The sequence below is a fragment of the Aplidium turbinatum genome, chromosome 3 (assembly GCF_918807975.1).
Source record: "Aplidium turbinatum chromosome 3, kaAplTurb1.1, whole genome shotgun sequence".
Taxonomy (NCBI): domain Eukaryota; kingdom Metazoa; phylum Chordata; class Ascidiacea; order Aplousobranchia; family Polyclinidae; genus Aplidium; species Aplidium turbinatum.
The window spans coordinates 4,374,557-4,392,746 of NC_137474.1; the positions used below are offsets into that span (position 1 = coordinate 4,374,557).

At 39.5% G+C, this 18,190-nt stretch overlaps 1 protein-coding gene across 1 annotated transcript; it reads right to left on the bottom strand.

Annotated features, from left to right (window-relative positions):
* Positions 1-9,067: 9,067 nt before the first annotated feature.
* On the bottom strand, positions 9,068-11,672 carry LOC145766072 (uncharacterized). The gene is made up of 3 exons (XM_082577728.1): positions 11,117-11,672; positions 10,679-10,820; positions 9,068-10,592 (listed from the first exon to the last, which is right to left on the bottom strand). Exons 1-3 carry the CDS (start codon positions 11,508-11,510, stop codon positions 9,068-9,070), a joined length of 2,061 nt encoding a protein of 686 aa, XP_082433854.1. The 5' UTR covers positions 11,511-11,672.
* Between the last annotated feature and the right edge of the window lie 6,518 nt (positions 11,673-18,190).

The following is an 18,190-nucleotide window of genomic DNA, read 5'->3' on the forward strand; positions in this document are numbered from 1 at the left end:
AACAGAGGTATAGAAAAAGGTAGAATCGACAAAACGCGGACGTTACGGTATAGCGGGTATGATAGCAAAGCAGGACAATCAGTTTAAAATATGGCACGGTCATAACACCTAAATATTTTATATTCCATGCCTTTTTAGAAAAAGATAAAAGCGACGAAACGCGGTGGTTATAGCGTGCATGATACCAAAGCAGGACAATAAGTTTGAAATATGGCACGGTCGTAACCGTGGCGTCGTCGTAACACCTTAACAATTTTTTTAAAATTTAAAACAGAGAAAAAAGGCTAGTGAGTTTTTTTCTTTAACAATGAAAATGAGTAAAACAAAATTCTAAACTTATAAAATTTTTAGGTGTTACGACCGTGCCATATTTTAAACTGATTGTCCTGCTTTGCTATCATACACGCTATAACGTTTGCGTTTTGTCGCTTCTACCTTTTTCTATACCTCTGTTACGTTTGTCATAGGCTATACTGTTTTTTCGTTGTGATGGTCAGAACTGAAAACAAACTAAACTGATCGGCCACAAAAATACGTAGCCTAATGATTGAGTCACTTATAAGAAAAGATTATACACTTCGGGTTAGAATTGAGTTAAAAAAAAATTACCTTTCAGTGGAATCGAACTCATATCCTTGCGAGTATGAACCAGACGAAGATCGCATGCGCCACTGATTCACTTGGAAAAAACAATTGAATTTAGAAGTTATATACGCACCTTTTGTCCAGCAACAGTGCGCATGCGCAGTAAAAGCGACGTAAAGATTAAAAAAATGGCATGGAACGGCTGTATTTACGGCGCCGTAAATTAGTGTTGGGCGATATTGAAAAAAATAAAACGATACGATATTTGAAAAAATACTCGATATTTCGATATTTTTGTTCTAATTAAGAAAAGAGTTTTTCAGTCTTCGAAATTAGTGTCGGCAATTGCCGATGCAGATGCATGAATGGCGCATTAGCGTCGGCAATAAAAATGCCGAAGCCACACGAGCGCTTGTAAGGTTAGGGTTAGACATTCCTCCCAGTTGTTATGCCACAGCCATAGATTTGTTCCTTAGTCAACATCCTAATGGAGCTCTGCGAAAGAGGCGTGTGGATGGGTATCAAAGCACGAAAGCAGCAAAACGTGGACGCAGGTCCGTACCTAGCCGGAGGCCAGGAGGGACTCGCCTCCCCGTGGCAAAATCCCAACATTCTCGAGCAACAGCTAGATTTTGCCCATCTTTCCCGTTGCAGAGCTTTTCAAGTTTTTTCGCCCCCCCCTAAAAAAAAAGTTAGCCCCCCTTGCTCTGCAGTCTGGCTACGGCCCTGCGTGGACGCTTCATTCCGAACGGCGAAGACAGTGTAGATTTATAGCCAAGCAATGAACCTCTTGATGTGTCCGATTCCAGTGATGACACGACAACCTCATCCTCTGATACAGCATCTGATGATTCCAATTCTGACATCTAGTTCTTCATCAAACAGACTTTGTGTTGCTCGCAGTATCCCAATTGTGCCGAAATTATGTTAGTGCATACGTAAATCGAGGCAATCTTCTCGGAGGGAGCTATTAATTTGTTACCGGTACTTGGTTGAGCAATTAACGTTATTTTATGATAATTCAACGTCGCTAGATGTCAAATTAATGTAAAACAAACGTAAATTTCTTATTGGGCATTGTTGTTGCGCAATATAACCAGCCGAGAAAATTAAATCGATATGTGCTGACTCGAACGTTGAATCAACTCAAAATTAACTTACTTTCCTCCCCCCGTGAGTTATTCTACGTGAACTACGGTACCGTAACAGCTTGCGTATCGCGTTGTTCGCTTATCGCTAGTTTTGGCATTATTACATCACAACAAATCAAACATTGCGATCAGGATAGACTACTCTACCATATTTTTTGCTTCTCGTTTTACATGTTTTGGTACAATTTTTTTCGTAATAACTGTTCACAGCAATTGCCGAGACAATTTCAACTTTTGCCGTTTGGCCTCGACAATGTTTTTGTAGGGGTTTGCAGTTATGAGTTAGGGCTGTAATAGTTAAAATATCGAACGATATTGAAATAAATATCGATATTGAAAAGATATCGTATCGTATCGAAAATTCGATATATCGCCCAACACTACCGTAAATGCAGCCACTGCCATCTTGTTAATTCATCGTCTGCTGTAATGAAGAGTTGGACACCATTAGGGTCGATGTGTGTATTTGCGACCATCGAAGTAATTGCGTCCACTTTACAAATATTTTGCAATTGAAAATAATTTGACAGAAAAAACTTACAACTTATGTAAGTTTTATCTTTTTGTGCTAACCATGGGACTTGTTTTTTGGTTTTCAAATTACGTTTTTAGAAAAACTTTGTTTTTTATAAAATAAACTAAAAACAACACCACCAAATTATTACACGCATAAGAGTATGAAAATATTTTTCTAATTCTAATAAAAAAAGAGTAACTGTTTAAGTTAAAAAATACAATTTTCAGAGTTCCTTGCAAAAAAATGGTTGTAAATACGCACATGGACTACAGTATAAATGTCCAGTGTACCTCTGATGACATTTTCCCAGCTACGACCAAGACAACGTTTCTCAAGATGTCTCACTTTACAAATTAAATTCCTTTCTAATTTCCTCACACATAATATGCATGTTCTAAACAAACTTCCTCAAATGAGAAAGTTTCCTTGCAAGTGGAAAGTCTACTTCCAGCAATTTTACATAAAAAAGATGTGAACATCAACATTCAACAATTCAACAACCGTGCAGCTAGAACCAGAGTTGCCAAGCTTAAAAAAATTCCTTTCAAACTTAGAAAAACTGCCAAATCAACACAAAAATTGCCAAACAGTAGTTTTCACGTCTATAACAGTGAAAAACGCAGCACTTTGTCTTTTTTACCATATATTGTGAATATATCCTCAGAGGATATATGTAGTAAGCACTTCATTTCCAGCTGTGATGATGGCTACGATCTCTAGCAACAAAAAAAGCAAGAGAAGGCTACATTTTCATCAAGCCAATCCGCATAGTCTGCTCTTCAACAGAAAGAGTCAGACAAACAACGAATGCCTACTCCGGTTTGCAACGGCACCCACAAACAAAACAATGAATTTTTCTACGAGGTGGACTCTTCTACAAGGCACAAACTCAGACATTCTTTTTCGGAAGGTGGTAGAACAATGCAAATTCACGTCACGACACGATACCACAAACACAACACCACATTATTATCACAAACATTCCACATACGGTACCTATTGTGTCCTACATGTGTTAGATTTTCAACAGGTTTTTGATAGGCCTACCTTTCGTTGTACTGCATTACTCCCGTTGATTTGTGTATTCGCCACCTAGCGTCGTCGGCAGCAGTGGCCGAGTGGTTAGCGCGTTGGGCTCGCAGTCGAGCCTGCATGTTCGACTCCAGCCACCCGCACTTGCTGTTGTTTCTCTGGGCAAGAAACTTTACGATAATTGCCTCTACACAGTGATCGATTTCGAGTAATGGGTAGTACCAAATTTAAGTCATAAGTAGAGTAGACAAACGGAAACAGACATTGTCGTCGGCTGCAGCGTGGGTCAGGTGTATGTCGGAAGGCGTACACCTATGCATAGCGCTCAAGTCCGCTTTCCCGCAATGCAGGATAAAGATAAACAAACAAACAAACAAGATTGTCATCGAACTTTCGAGACGTTTTCGTTTAGTGCTAGTTTGCCAGCTAGCCGAACTTGTTAGTTACTGTACTTTGTGACTGAAAATTGATTGAGTGATGTTTATGCTTTGTTAACTGCTTCTCTGTTATGTATTTCTACAGGACTTAAGTTTGACAACTGCTATGGTAGCCTAATATTTATGTGTAGGCAGGGCCTGATTAAGGCTCATGGGGGCCCGAGGCACAGCTAAGTTTAGGGGCCCCTATTGGCAATTGCTTTCGATGCAGAGCAGGAGTGCTCAACTATTACTGCAAAATCGTTACACAATTTGAAATTGTTATTCAAAAATAACAAGTGTGCACACACTAGCACAACAACTTTTACTACCTACGCCTACGTTAGGGGGAAAGTGCTATAAAGTGGACCGGCTGATAATTTGGACCACTGCTGTTTTTTCAATGACTGAAGTAAATAATTTCATGGTTTGTGAACAGCTTGAATTAACCTTTCTTACTGACCTAGTTTTTACTGTTTTAGATTCAAAGGATTGAGCTGGTTCTTTCTTGTTACTAGAGGTTTTGTGTTTTGGGGGTCTGCAATGTTATTTTGCTGGTCCAAACTATTAAGAATTTTTCAAATATTTCTGCAGTTACAAAAGATTATACAAAAGTAATCTGCAGGAGAGGCATTACTAATGACTATCTGCCAAAATCTTGAAGAAATGTCCACTGTTTAATTCTAAATGACACCAAGCAGCATAAGATTATGCTAACTGTAATATGGACCACCAGCCACCTAACTGTTTGGTAATATGGACCAGTGGCCCAGGTTATGGTCAATTGGTAGAAATTTGTTTCTCAGTAATGAAGACAGGCATAGAAATGAAGTTCCATGAGATTTATGCATTTTTTTCAAACTTTCTAGAGTGCATCATAAAATATATTTGTAACTTGCTTTCTTATAGTGATAAAAGTTGCAACCAGTAATTTGCATAATCACTTCATGATATCATAAACAATTTGATTAAATTCTGACGACATGTCAAAGCATGGAAATTGGATTTAAAATGGATTTAAATTCAGTAAATGGATTTAAAAAAGCAGGAATTTACTGAATTTATTCCTCTTGTATTTGATGAAAGTGATTTTCACTCAGCTGAAGTTACTGACAAGCCTCATGAAGTAGACACATCTCCAAACAATGTATCACCGCTGATAATTGATGATCAAGATATGTCTACTCAAGATGCAATTTCTCGAAACATTTCACCTTTGTCACAAGATGTGGTAAACATTGAGAAAGTGGCAAAAAACTCTATCATGTCAACAGAATTAAATGCTGGAATTTTAGCTGATGCACCGTATGAAGCAATCTCACAAGCACCAGGACCATCGTCATTGAGTGTTAAGAACTTACAACCTTGTTCAGTTAGCATTTCATGCAGGGTATCTGTCGAGGACATAAGCCCACTTCCAAAGCAAGTTACGAAGGGAACAAAATGTAGAAAAACTACAAAGGCTACTGTGCTGACAGGTACGCTACACAAACATAAAATCAAGTTCACAGAAAAAGCTAAATCAGCAAAACAAGTGAGAAAAGTCTTAACCTTCAAGTTTTCAAAAAAAGAGTTATTCCAAGCAATGCTGCTTCTGCATGCACTTGTCTTGTGTGTGACAAGTCCACTGATGAGGATTGGATTTAGTGTTGTCAGTGCAAGAAATTGGCCCATAAAAGTTGTGCTGATATATCAAATGCTCATTTTTACTATTGTGACAACTGTGCCAATGATCAATGATTTGAAACTTGTTCGAGATGACTAGATCATGAACGTTTCAGACTATTTTTATTTATTGAGTGTTTGTGTTCTATTTCATGCCTTTGAAGTTTGACTTCCTTGATATATTTACTTTCACATGGCAACGGTCCATATTACAGTATGGTGGTTGGTGGTCCATATTATGAAACAGGGTGGTTCATTTTAGAAACTGGGTTGATAATATGGACTACTATATAAAAAAAATAATAATGTAGTTTTCTTTGTTTGTGTTATGTTTTTTTGATTGGAATTGTTTTTGCTTTTTGCAAACTAACTAGCCTGTAACTAATTAAATAAAGTTAGTTGCACCCCAATGTTGTGGATCTTTTTAAAAATATTAAGATTTTTCATTAGGTGGTCCAAATTATAGTACTTTCCCTACTAATGTAAAAAAATGGGGGCCCCCAAAACCAGGGGGCCTGAGGCCTGTGCCTCGTGTGCCTCATGGTTAATCGGGCCCTGTGTGTAGGTGGAATTCCATATTTGCAGCTTGCTATCTCTCAAAGTTCAACTTACTGGTGAGCCTATTTGTGATGTAATAATGTTTTGTATAACTGAATGTTAACTTTCTACTGTGAACAAACGTAACGTATCTCTGGTGTGCGTAAATTGTTGTTAGGCTAATACTTCAAACTTAAATATTGCAGTGTCAATCACTATAGAATCCTTCGCGTGCAAGTGCATTATTTGGTTTACTGATTCCGGTCATACTACCGGTACGTTTATTATTCTGAATTGTATGATTGATTGATTTGTGTCGTGAATTGTGGATTCATGTTTACTACTGAATTATTGTCCAATAATTTGTCAGCCTAATGGAAATTAATTCTTGTAAACCGATCTTAACTAGGCCATGTGAACTGCCACGTTTCTTTGTTTTTAACATTGGTCTAGCGTTATGGTTGTACGGTAGCCTACGTAATAATTGTGAAAGGTAACATCGCGAATTTATTTATTCAGTGCGTCATTGGCCAACCTGTGGAACTTGTGTACCGTACAGTGGATTGAAAACTGTTAATCAACAAATTTAGTACGTTTATCAGTTCGACTGTTTTGCTTGCTGAATTGTGACTAGTGTCTTATGTTGTGTTATTTCTTGACAGAAAAACCGTATAAACTTCATTGCTGCGAAACAGTCATTGGAAACCGAGTGATTTCTTCAAGTTTGCGTGCTTTAACAGTGCTCAGTCCTGCCGGGTGGATTAGGAAAATCGTGACGTCACCGCCGCAATTAACTACCGCACCTGTTGTGTTCGCGTCGCACACAACAACATGTGTTGCGATTTTGTGTCTTACTGTTTTTAAATCTCCTTAAATTTGAACTAAAGTTGGTAGCCTACCCCCGGTTCCAATTTAGCTCAAATTTGGGGGGAGGCCTCTGTAGCGATCTATTACTGCGTCAAATAAGTTTTGCTTTCTTTAACTATGGTGAACCAGTTTAACCTATATATTATTTCCTAAAGATTATATTATTTTCCATGCAACCTGCTCTCGAGGTAGGCTACAGTAAATAGGAAGAAGGCAGCAAACAATAAAATGGTTTGTTCGCATTTGGCGAGAGCTCAAGCTCATCAGACCAGCTCAGTTCAGAAAACATGAAATAGGTTGTGTAGTTTTTACGTAACAATTTGGACGACTGTTAAAATGTGATAATTCGTATCCTCTTATTGTTTCGTTATTCTGTAATGTTTAAATTCATTGTGTAGCCTAATAAGTCTACATGATGATGAACTGTTTTATTTCGATCAACGCCGCACGAGTACAAAATAATTGACGCGGCGAGAAGAACACAATAAACATAGCCAGGTCAGAGACTTTAAAGAACCGGCCTGCCACGCCCCGTGGAGGCGGGGAGCGGCGTGATTATGAGGTGGCGATGCACCCGGAAGGGAAGTCCACCAGCTTAGGTCGCGGGGGCCAGGCTGGGGAGTCTAGGTACCTGTGGAAGGAAAGTGTGGATTGAGAATTTTGTGCGACTCGTCCGCAAAAGTTAGAATGGCGGAACGGGCCAGGGCCCAGCTATCTGCAAACGCGAAAAGGTCAGCTCACGACAGGCCGGGCGACAGAAGCTTTATAAAGCCAGGCAGGGCCCACGTCTCCATCACGTGACCGTAACACAGGTACGTTTGACCATAGGCGTAGCCAGGGGGGGCGAACGGGGCCATGGCCCCCCCCCAAATTTTCAAAGTTTGGATTCTGAAGTTGAACCCTTTGTTGAAAATATAATATAATTTGTATAAATTTATATTGTTTTCCAAGACATCTGGCTATTATTAACACCCCCCAGGACTTGTTTTAGACACACAGAAAGACACCAATAAATTTTGCAAATCGTAAATCGCGCAAAGTTTATGCGATTTACGCTTCTTTTAACTAATCTGTGGAAGCAATTTCAGAATCGCTTACTCTGTTGGGTTTTTGTGTAGCTGAGTTTTTTGTGTACTCTAATTTTAGCCGCAGTTTTTGCCCGTTTGTGTGTAGATAAAAGCTACCTTTAATAAGTTAATAGCTGTTTATCTGCTAATAAGTTTCATACAAATATCACCCTGAAAGTGTTTCCAGAAAGCGTTATAATCCATTATTTAAGTGTAATTTTGCAAAAATTTTCCGGGGGAGCATGCCCCCGGACCCCCTAGAATACGCGTGCCTTCGGCACGCTCTAACCCCCACCAGCTTTAGTGCTTCCCTTGCTTAACCCACCAGGATGCGCCACTGCACATCAGGTGGCGATGTCTTAAATCAAACATTTTGTCGTTCTCTTCAATTCATCAAATATTTGGCCCCCCCCAAAATTTTTTTCTGGCTACGCCACTGCGTTTGACTCCTATACCCGGTCTGCCCGTAGGCAGAGCGGATAAACTTTGGGGTCTCCCACTAGGAAGAGAAGCTTAGCTACAAGGACGATTTGAATACTCTTGGGAGACGAAAATTATATAAAATCTGGAGCAAAGGCTCAATTAGGGGAAGGTGTAGTTAGTTGAGCCAGAAATCGATGTTTCTGCAATAAAAATTTAACGACAAACTTTATCAAAAATCCGAATCCATCATGATAAATTTCAGTCTTTTGCGGTTCTTGTGAGCATGTTTGTGTTTGCGACTGACCCCGATTTATATCATTTATCGGCATTTTGAAATTGAAATTCAGCCGGCTCAAATGATAGGGGAGGGTGGGGTGGTTTGAACCACTTTTCTCAATATTCCTAATGTCTGCTTCAGGATTCAATTTTTCAGCAATTTTTTTGCATGACATCCAAGTCTAGGATGTACTTGAGCAAGCCCAAAGTGAATTTGCAAATGAAATTTATTACAACGAAAAATATAAAGTATTTTCAGAAAGTTCTCAAGTGGTTCAAATCACCCTTGGGTTGGGGTGATTTGAACCACTCAAAAGGGTGATTTGAACCACACTGGGGTAATTTAACCCACCTTTTCAAAGTTGGATAAATACACATTGTTTCACAAATAATCAATGAAAAAGATGTCTCAAACATTTACAGCGGTATAAGTACAAAAATAATAAAAAACATGCAACACAAACAACGACCAGTAACTGTCAATCAACTGTCTCGTAAGAGTAATTAAGCATTGTCAACATCAATATGTTATCATTCCAAATTGAACTCTTTCAGGCAACAATTGAATATAAAATGGCTCTCCCTTCTTGCAGTTCCTCCCGCTTTTTGTGGATTGGGTAAAACTTTTACTATGTCGCTTCGTGGAAAAGACCCTTCATCATTATCTTTGAATGTAAATGATGGCTTTCCACTCTTATTTGTAGATGGAACCTTTTGCAAGAAGCGAGCTTCAGGCTCCTCGTCGATTGTGCCCACGTCATCTATCTTGCCAATGTAATGACGTGTGTTCTCTTTGGTATTAAATTTAACAACAACAAAATCTCCTACAGCAAGTTCTTTGGGATTTTGCTCTTCATTTACACTACTTCCACTCTCTGATGCTGTGTCTGACATATCGTCCAAAGGAACTGCATCATCCTCATCAGAACTTGAGCTTTCATTAAGAGCTAGCACACGTTTTGTGGGGGGTTTCTTTGGCTTTGGTCTAATAATTTTTTGTTTTCTTCTGAGCAATTTTTCCTGCTTTGCACGTCTTTCTTCGTGCTGAATTTTTATTGCCTGTTTTTCTGGAGTCTCTGTGAGAACCCGACTTTTTACTCGTTTCCTTTTGCGTTGAACTCTTGGGGTTTTGCTTGATGGTAATGGAATAACTTCGTTGGGTGGTATGAAGCTTTCTGAGGCGTGATATTCCTCGAGATCTTGCAATGAAGATACGGGTAAATGTGTCGCACCTTCAAAGAAATAAGCATTATCAGTTGATCGGTTAGCAATAGTGTTGGGAACTGCGGCCATAACATTAGCTTCATTCACTTCAGGTTGATGGGAGGTACTTGTTTGGGGATTTGGTCTATCACTCAGAAGTGATGGGGCAAAATCTGTGTCTGTGAATATACTTTTGTTAAAAGGATATATTCCTGTAGAGGCAAAGCCAGAAGTGATGTTCCTTGGCGTCATAGCGTTTAAAAAAGCCTCCTTAACGCATTGTGGAATGTCATAAATCCGAAAAGTTTTGTTGTTGTAGGTTCGCATCCATCCATCTACAGCCTGGTTGTAATAGCCTTTAAATGGCCCAAACACTGATTTATCAAGCGGTTGAAGTTTGTGAGAAGTGTGAGGAGGCAAAGTCAGCAATTCAATGCCACTTTTATCAGCAAACTCCACAGCCTCCCAAGAAACGTGAGACTCATGGTTGTCGAGAATTAAGAGGACAGGTTGAGAGGGGGAACAACCACTATGCTTCACAAAATGTTTCAAGTAGACCAAAAATTTTTCTTCGTTAATCCACCCAGATTTGGTACCTTCTCCAATGGATTCTGCTGGTCCATGTCTAACAAATTCCTCCTTATATCTTACTCTTGGAAAGATAAACATGGGGGGAATGGCAACACCTGAAGCACTGACAGCACATACAACTGTTACAAGTTCTCCTCTCTCTGCAGATGTCACAGAACCAACTTGTTTTTTTCCTTTCGTTGTCACGATATGATTTGGTCTTTGCACGGTTGTGACACCTGTTTCATCAAGGTTGTATATTCTACTTGCAGCAAAGTTGTACCTAAAACACAAAACGATACAATGAAGCCTTTTTCAGATCATAAGAATTGCTAAGTACAAAGCAATGTTAGGCTATTGTTACGAGACCTGTCCATAACTCTTCCAAGGTTGTCGAAAAACTCCCCAACAGTTGTTTTGTTGAAAGCTGTCGCTCTTCCTAAAGACGTCGCTTCTGGTTTACGACATGTCAGATGGTGTCTCTCCTTGAAACCTTCAAACCAGTCAATTCCTGCAAAAGTTTATGGGAAAGAATTGAGAGGTGGTGTGTGTTGAGTAATGTCGAAAAAACAAACCAATGTGATCTACAATGTGCTACCGTACACAATTTTCCACACAGAATTAATAAACAAGTTAATCGTGTCTGATTAACGAAACGTCGGAAAATAAATGCAGATTATCACTAAAAACACCTTGTGATAGTTTTGCTTATTTTACACCAGAAGAGCGTATCATGTTATTGAATTAAATGCCTGGTGAACAGTCTCATTCAATTTTTAAACAACATAGGCTTAAAATAAAACAAACCTGCCATCTTAGAAACCACCCAGTTACTTGGCATCTGAATGTTGTTCTTGTCAGCCAAACTGAAAGCCAACTCACGGCATTTGGTGCGTGTGAGTCCGTGAAATCTATCGTCCAGGTCTTTTATGTGCTGTGCGAGCAGACTTTCCAACTCCCAAGGAAACACCAGACTTTTTACCTTCGTTCTATTATAGCCAATGTTTTCTGAGAGTCTACCATTATCAGATCCAGGACGATTGCACTCTTTGTAATAGCGACCTAAAGTGGTCCTGTTAATATGTCTTCTTTTGGCAACTTCTCTGATCGACATTCCATTCTTTATTTCCTCCAAAGCAAGCAACATCTCCTCACGAGTGGCTGATGCGTGGCTTGTAGTTCTAACATGTTTGCGAGGCATAGTGATGGAAATAAAAACTTAAATTCAACTAATGCTTGTAATTTACTGTGGCCAATAGGAATACCCTGTGTAAGCAATTCGCAATATTACTACAGTTAACATAGACTGTATAGCCTATTTATAAGTAGCCAAATGCATACTAAAGCACTAGACTTACAATACATTGACTACGGTACTACAGACCGCAAACTATTTCAGAAGAAGCTACTAAAACTTATTTTCTTCTGGGAGGTTTGAGCCACCGGTTCAAACCTCCCGAATCAACTGGTTCAAACCTCCCTGTTGCCACCATTTTAAGAAACTTGTCTAATCAGCTATTAAATCTTTCACTTACAGAGCATTTGCCAGCATCATTAAACACCTTTTAGATAGGACTACTCATGGTAGTATTAACTATTGCCTAAGTAAAACAGCGAAGATGGCATGCAGCTACAAACTGAAATTCCTAAAATTTACTTTTTGCAAGGAAAACAAGTTCTAACCTGCTTGCGCTAAAATCGCTGCTGCTATCGCTCTAACGTAGACATGCTTTGGAATCACTTTACTTCCTCTGTCTACAGACATAGTTACGTCATTTCTACTTTTATGGTATCCGCAATAACAGCCATGGTTCAAACCTCCCAGTGGCTCAAACCTCCCCACTCTCCCCTACCCTAAATTTCACGGTTGAGCCACCCATTGTTCACGGTTGATCCACTATGATTTCACTTCCAAAAGATATCCCAAAAGAGAGCTCAATCTGCATCAAACACAATAAACTCTTCCCTTGAACATCTGGCAAATAAACAATCAAAAAATGTTTAAGACACTAGACACAATACACAGTTTAAAATGAAATAACAGTGAAAACTGAACGAACAGAAATTTATATCACTGAAAACACTGAGAATCATTGAATAGGAAACTTTGACGAAGATGCTTTTACCTTTCTGAAACGATTTCGCGAGGTTTGTGAAGAAAACGAACATTAGCAACCAGTGGCGTTGCTATAGAAAAATATAAGGGGAGGAGTGCTAAAAAAATTACCCTCAAACTGGCGCATTACAGAAAGAATTACTTTTATGGAAGTTTAAGGGGGCAGTGGACCACCCCCCGGCTACGCCACCAGTTCTACGCATCAATTACAGTACGGTACAACAAAATTAGGGCAGTACGTAAGGACCATCTGCTCATAAACTACATTCCTTATGACAAAGACATGGCTCAACCGTGAACATTGCAAGTGGCTCAACTGCTAACATCGCCGCCATTTTCAAAATTCATGAAAAATTGCCAATAACCAACTGGCTAATCAAGCAACGAGAACTACTAAAACAAAGAGTAAGTTACCTTTACCTATCCCAGAATTTCAATTAAGACAACGATGAAACATCGTAGGAAAAAATAACACATTTCTTATTTTTCTCAAAACTACTTTTACCTACCATTTTACATTTAACTGCTTCACAATTTTTCTGCTTGTAGAAAATCCCTAAAACTACATGTGCTGGTGGACTTCACGTTTTTCCATATTTTCGTTATTAAACGGTTGACTAATCATGCCCGACGTTGCGATAAAATAGGATGGATCAACCGTTACCCGGCTCAACTAACCAAACTTTCCCCTAATTGATGTAAAAAAAGAAGGTATGTGGGAATATATTGTATGCTTTACTTACTGGAAAAGTGTTGACGTTGAACCAACGAGCACGGATGTGCACTGGCCAGACGTTGAGGCAGGTTCGCCCAGATGGGTCGGGGGGGGGGGGACTAGCGATCGAAGCGTAGATATGACTACGCTACGTTACCAGGAAAAATATAGAATAGTGGGATGAAACTTTGGAGGTTGCATCGAGTTGATCGGGAAATCATGTTTATCGATGTGTTAAAAGCAACGCGAGGTTGATCCGAGCGGGAAAGAGCAGCATATCGGGAGAAGGTAGTGTGAGATATTCTAAAATATGAAAATACAGATCCAGTGTTGTTAATGATATTACGTCATTGATAGATGATATGAGTCCATTCACGATATGCAATATACACTTAATTCATATATTGCTATTATATTTTATTGATGATGATTGTATTCTTCATTGAGCTGCAGCATGCTGATGAAACGACAATTGTTTACAGATAAATTGATAATGAAACAATCGATTTAACATACTATGACGTCACACAATTACTGGCGGGTTTTGAGGTTTGCTGTCTTGCGCGCTCGGATGCTTACTGCAGAGCTTCTGCTGTTGGGGAATTGAGCTTCTGATCGCTGGAATCGTCTTTTCTACGACGTAGCCCCTCCACGAGTGAGCCCGGCGTTCCAAGCTTTCCAGACATGGAGGGAACCTTCGATTGAGAGGGAGACCACTTTTCTAGCCACCTCTGCTACCCCACGAGCAGGAACACCCAAAGCCCGAGAGCTTAACGGAGCATAGCTCCAGAGGGAGCCTACGATGAACGGAAGTGACAGGACGTCTCAGCAAGGGCGCTTCCTGTCTTCCAAGCAGTGGCCGAGTGGTTAGCGCGTTGGGCTCGCAGTCGAGAGCCTGCATGTTCGACTCCAGCCACCCGCACTTGCTGTTGTTTCTCTGGGCAAGAAACTTTACGATAATTGCCTCTACCCAGTGATCGATTTCGAGTAATGGGTAGTACCAAATTTAAGTCATAAGTAGAGTAGACAACCGGAAAATCAGACATTGCTGTCGGCTGCAGCGTGGGTCAGGTGTATGTCGGAAGGCGTACACCGATGCATAGCGCTCAAGTCCGCTTTCCCGCAATGCAGGATAAAGATAAACAAACAAACAAACAAACAAACAAACTTGCCGTACTTGTCGTGTTTCCTGTCGGCGGCTTTTCGAAGGGAATCCGAGCCGTAGTCGAACGGGCAAGTGACGTCACATACAACCGTGACACCGTCAGGGCGTTGCAGGACAATGTCAGGGCGCAGATCAGCACCGCCCGCTTCCACGTGTTGTGGAACCGTAGGGGAAGGGAAGGTAATTTGATACACTTTTAACATTTTTGCCTGTTAACTGAAAATTACGTGTCACAAACTATTGATTTTTAGCTGAAATGAAAGTCTGATCCCTTACACACTTTTTAAAAACATTTTCACTTTTCTATTTTTGTTACTTTTTTTTTAATTTAAATTTTAAAAACGTTACTCAAATGTATCAATTTACCTTCCATGGAAGGTAAATTGATACACCCGGAAGGTAATTTGAGACAGTAAAACTAATACAGAAATCCCCTTTGACAGCAAAGCAATAAATGAAAATTTAAAATGTGGTTGGCGTGCTTGGGTGCAAGGACGACTATTGAGGCCTATGTATGCGGCGAAGCTTCTGCAGCGGGATGGACATGGGAAGGATCATTGGCTGGAGTTCTTATTCAAGGGGGGTGCTTTGCACTTTTCTCATTTTTTGAAAGCAGATAGCGTGTAGGCCTACGAAAGCCCATATAATAGTTGTTTCCCAAAGTAGCAGGTCTTGTTAATGAAGAATAACTTATTTAAATCAACTAGATCAATAACAACATTTATTACAGTCACAAAAAGAATTTACTATACTGTATCAATTTACCTTCTCCACATGTATCAATTTACCTTTTTCAAAAAAAGTTATAAAATTCTGATTTTTGTATGCTTGGATGCACATTGCAGAAAAAACGTGACATGCCCTTGAAGCCTTATCAATGAACTGTCAAATGAGTTAGGTTTTATCTTTCAGGAACTTTTCTTTAATTTTCCAGACGAAAATAACCATGAGTTAAAAATTTTACAAAAATACTCAAAAAACACACTTTTACAATTTTATGCCATAAAAGCACGAGTTAGCTGCATGGTGCAATTTTTGTAGGCATTATTTTCACAGATCTTCCACCTAATGACAATATTTTTGACTAATATTTTTTGTACATTTCTGTAGGGGGGGTGTATCAAATTACCTTCCGTATCAAATTACCTTCCCTTCCCCTACTATCTATGGTAAGCAAAGGTTGCCATTCGGCAGGTAGGCTACATGCTTCACGATCTCCCACAATACCGAAATGTGTCGTTCCGTGACAACAGGCATCACGGCAGGGCAGTGGTTCAATATATGAGGAAGAGTCTCTTCCGCTTTCCCACACGCGCGACATATGGCAGGTTTATAAGGGCGGCCATGGCTTGGTTTTGATTTCAAGGTGAGTAGAGTGATAGGCCTTGTGCTGATGGCCCGGAAGAACACCCCTTCTTCACATGTGTGGAAATAGTTAATGAAGTCAGATAACTAAATTTAAATGGATACAATTTCCATCAGGTAGGCCTAGTCAGACAGCCTTAATAATAATTCAAATATAAACAAACATTAGAACCTAAAGAATTTAATGAACATTACCACATTCTTATAGCCTACTTACCTTAGGCTACAACTGAAATTCACCACACTGGTGTTATTGATTGCATCAGTTGAGTATAGCCGGCTGAAAAGCGGTCATGGATTCATTTCAACGCTAGTTTGGCCGACATCTGCTCGTTTTCTGTTTACTATTCCGTTTGACCCTATGCTTGCTATGTTGTCTTTTGCTCTTAGATCTAGATTCAAAATAAATCAGATTGTAGAGTATTGAAGACTGTAGGCTATGTCCTGGTTTCATCTGTAACATCGGTAGCCTATGTCATCGGTTACATCGCTTTCATTGATTATAAGAAAGCTTTCGACCGAGTGAAACATACCAAATTAGTGGAGATGCTAGATAACATTGGAATTGACGATAAGGATTTATGTAGCCTATTATTCAAAACCTTTTCTTTGATTAAATTGCAGCAATAAAGATCAATCACAACATTAGCGATTGGATATCAATCAAGAGAGGTGTTAGACAAGGACCCCGTTATTTCAAGAAAACTTTCGCAAGTGCTGTAGCCTATTATAGCACACAATCACTTATTGGTCGTTGGTTAATTCTTGGTCGCTGGTTTGAATCTTCATCCTCGGCTTACTCAGTTTGAGGATGCAGATTCAAACCAACAGCAGTTGTTTTTCAATCTCAGTGGCGAACCTTTTTATTCAATGAAGTAGTGTGCCTGCCTCTGCACACTATTGTGTATGAATGTGTAGTTAGATTTACTGTGATGGGGTGGTGGCTGACTAGATGACTGCTTATGGTCTTTCGCTACCATCCTGATTGCGCCATAATCTAACCAACAGTTGTACAATGCATTGTTTTGACAACTACATTTTACTCTGATTGTTTGTTAATATATGGCGCTGTTAAAACAAAATAAATTGACTTGACTTGACTTGACTTGACTTGCGTGCTCTCTCCAAGCCTTTTTTCATGATACAGTGAGATCATCCTCTGATGTCTAGTGATGGTGAGTGAAGCTGGCGTAAATGTTGGGGGAACTAACTTTAATAACCTGAGGTATGTTGATGACACTGTCTTGGTGGCTGATTCGGAAGCAAAACTACAAAATTTGTTGAACAAAGTACCGTAGGCTAAATGAAAGAAGTAAAGAATTTGGAATGGAAATGAATGAAAAGAAAACGGAAACAATGGTAATCACAAAGAAAAATGAAAGTGAAATTCCAATCTGTCAAACTGAAATGAATGGAGCAACTATAAAACAAGTAAAAAGTTCTCGATATCTTGGGACGCCAAAGATGACAATGAGTTCAATATATGTAGCCTATTGCTCAAGCAAAAGCCGCTTTTCCAGCAAATGAAATCAATGGGCTACTGTGAAACAAGTGGGCTACATATCATTCTCAACCAGATACAGCCTATTAAAGTGTTACATTTATTCAATTTTTAAATATAATTCAATTAATTGGAAACCTGGACAATTACCAAACCAATTAATAAAAGAATAAATGGGTTTGAAATGTGGGCATTCCGAAAAATGCAGTAGATTTCCTGGACTGACCGAAAAAGCAACCAAGATGTTTTAAATCAAGTCAAACAAACAAAGAATTTATTCAAAAATACCAAAGAAAATCAACTTCAATTTTTAGGACACGTGCTGCGAAAAGGAAAATTAGAACATCTTTTTCTCACAGGCAAAGTTGAGGGGAAGCGTGCCCAAGGCAGACAAAGATAAACTTACTTAAACCAACAAACCGACAAAACCAACACCGACATACACCTAATACACACTGCAAACAACATAGAATCTTGGATATTTTTCATGCAAGAAGCAGTCAATGCTTGGAATCAAGTGCGACAATAAAAGAAGAAGAATGTCCTGGTCACCTCTCTCCATCATTGTGCCGAGGGATGTTGTTGTCGTGCTGACGTCTACATATGAGCGGGCGTCTCAACATACGACACGTCACGTCCGCTACAAAAACATCTTAAAGAATTGCATCAATATTTATTTATACAGTGGCCGTGCTTTGGCTTGCATTTTGAGTTTTTGGCCATACGGTAGTCAATATAGGCTATTGTAATTTTATCGGCAATATCTGTCAAGGCTACGGCTAGTTTTGCTGGCAACACCTGTTGCTTGGGCACTGCCACCAACTGCTGCTCGTTGCGGTTTTCGAGTTGTGAGAGACCAGGTAATTATTTGAAACATATCCATTCTTTATCATTCGTTTCAGGGTGTAGCCGACTCCGGTAAAGTGTTTTCAGATTAATTTTAGAACATACGGTAAGCTACGTAACTAGATCAGTTGCGCCTCTATACGGCTACATTGACACTGTCTGCTTTGTAAAGT

Bases quoted from the DNA above. Each gene is read 5' to 3' on its own strand.
- LOC145766072 (XM_082577728.1), bottom strand. From the start codon at position 11,510: ATGCCTCGCAAACATGTTAGAACTACAAGCCACGCATCAGCCACTCGT. The intron at 10,821-11,116 runs GTTTGTTTTATT...AAACTTTTGCAG, and splicing joins GGTGGTTTCTAAGATGGCAG to GAATTGACTGGTTTGAAGGT. The intron at 10,593-10,678 runs GTCTCGTAACAA...TTTGTGTTTTAG, and splicing joins CTTGGAAGAGTTATGGACAG to GTACAACTTTGCTGCAAGTA.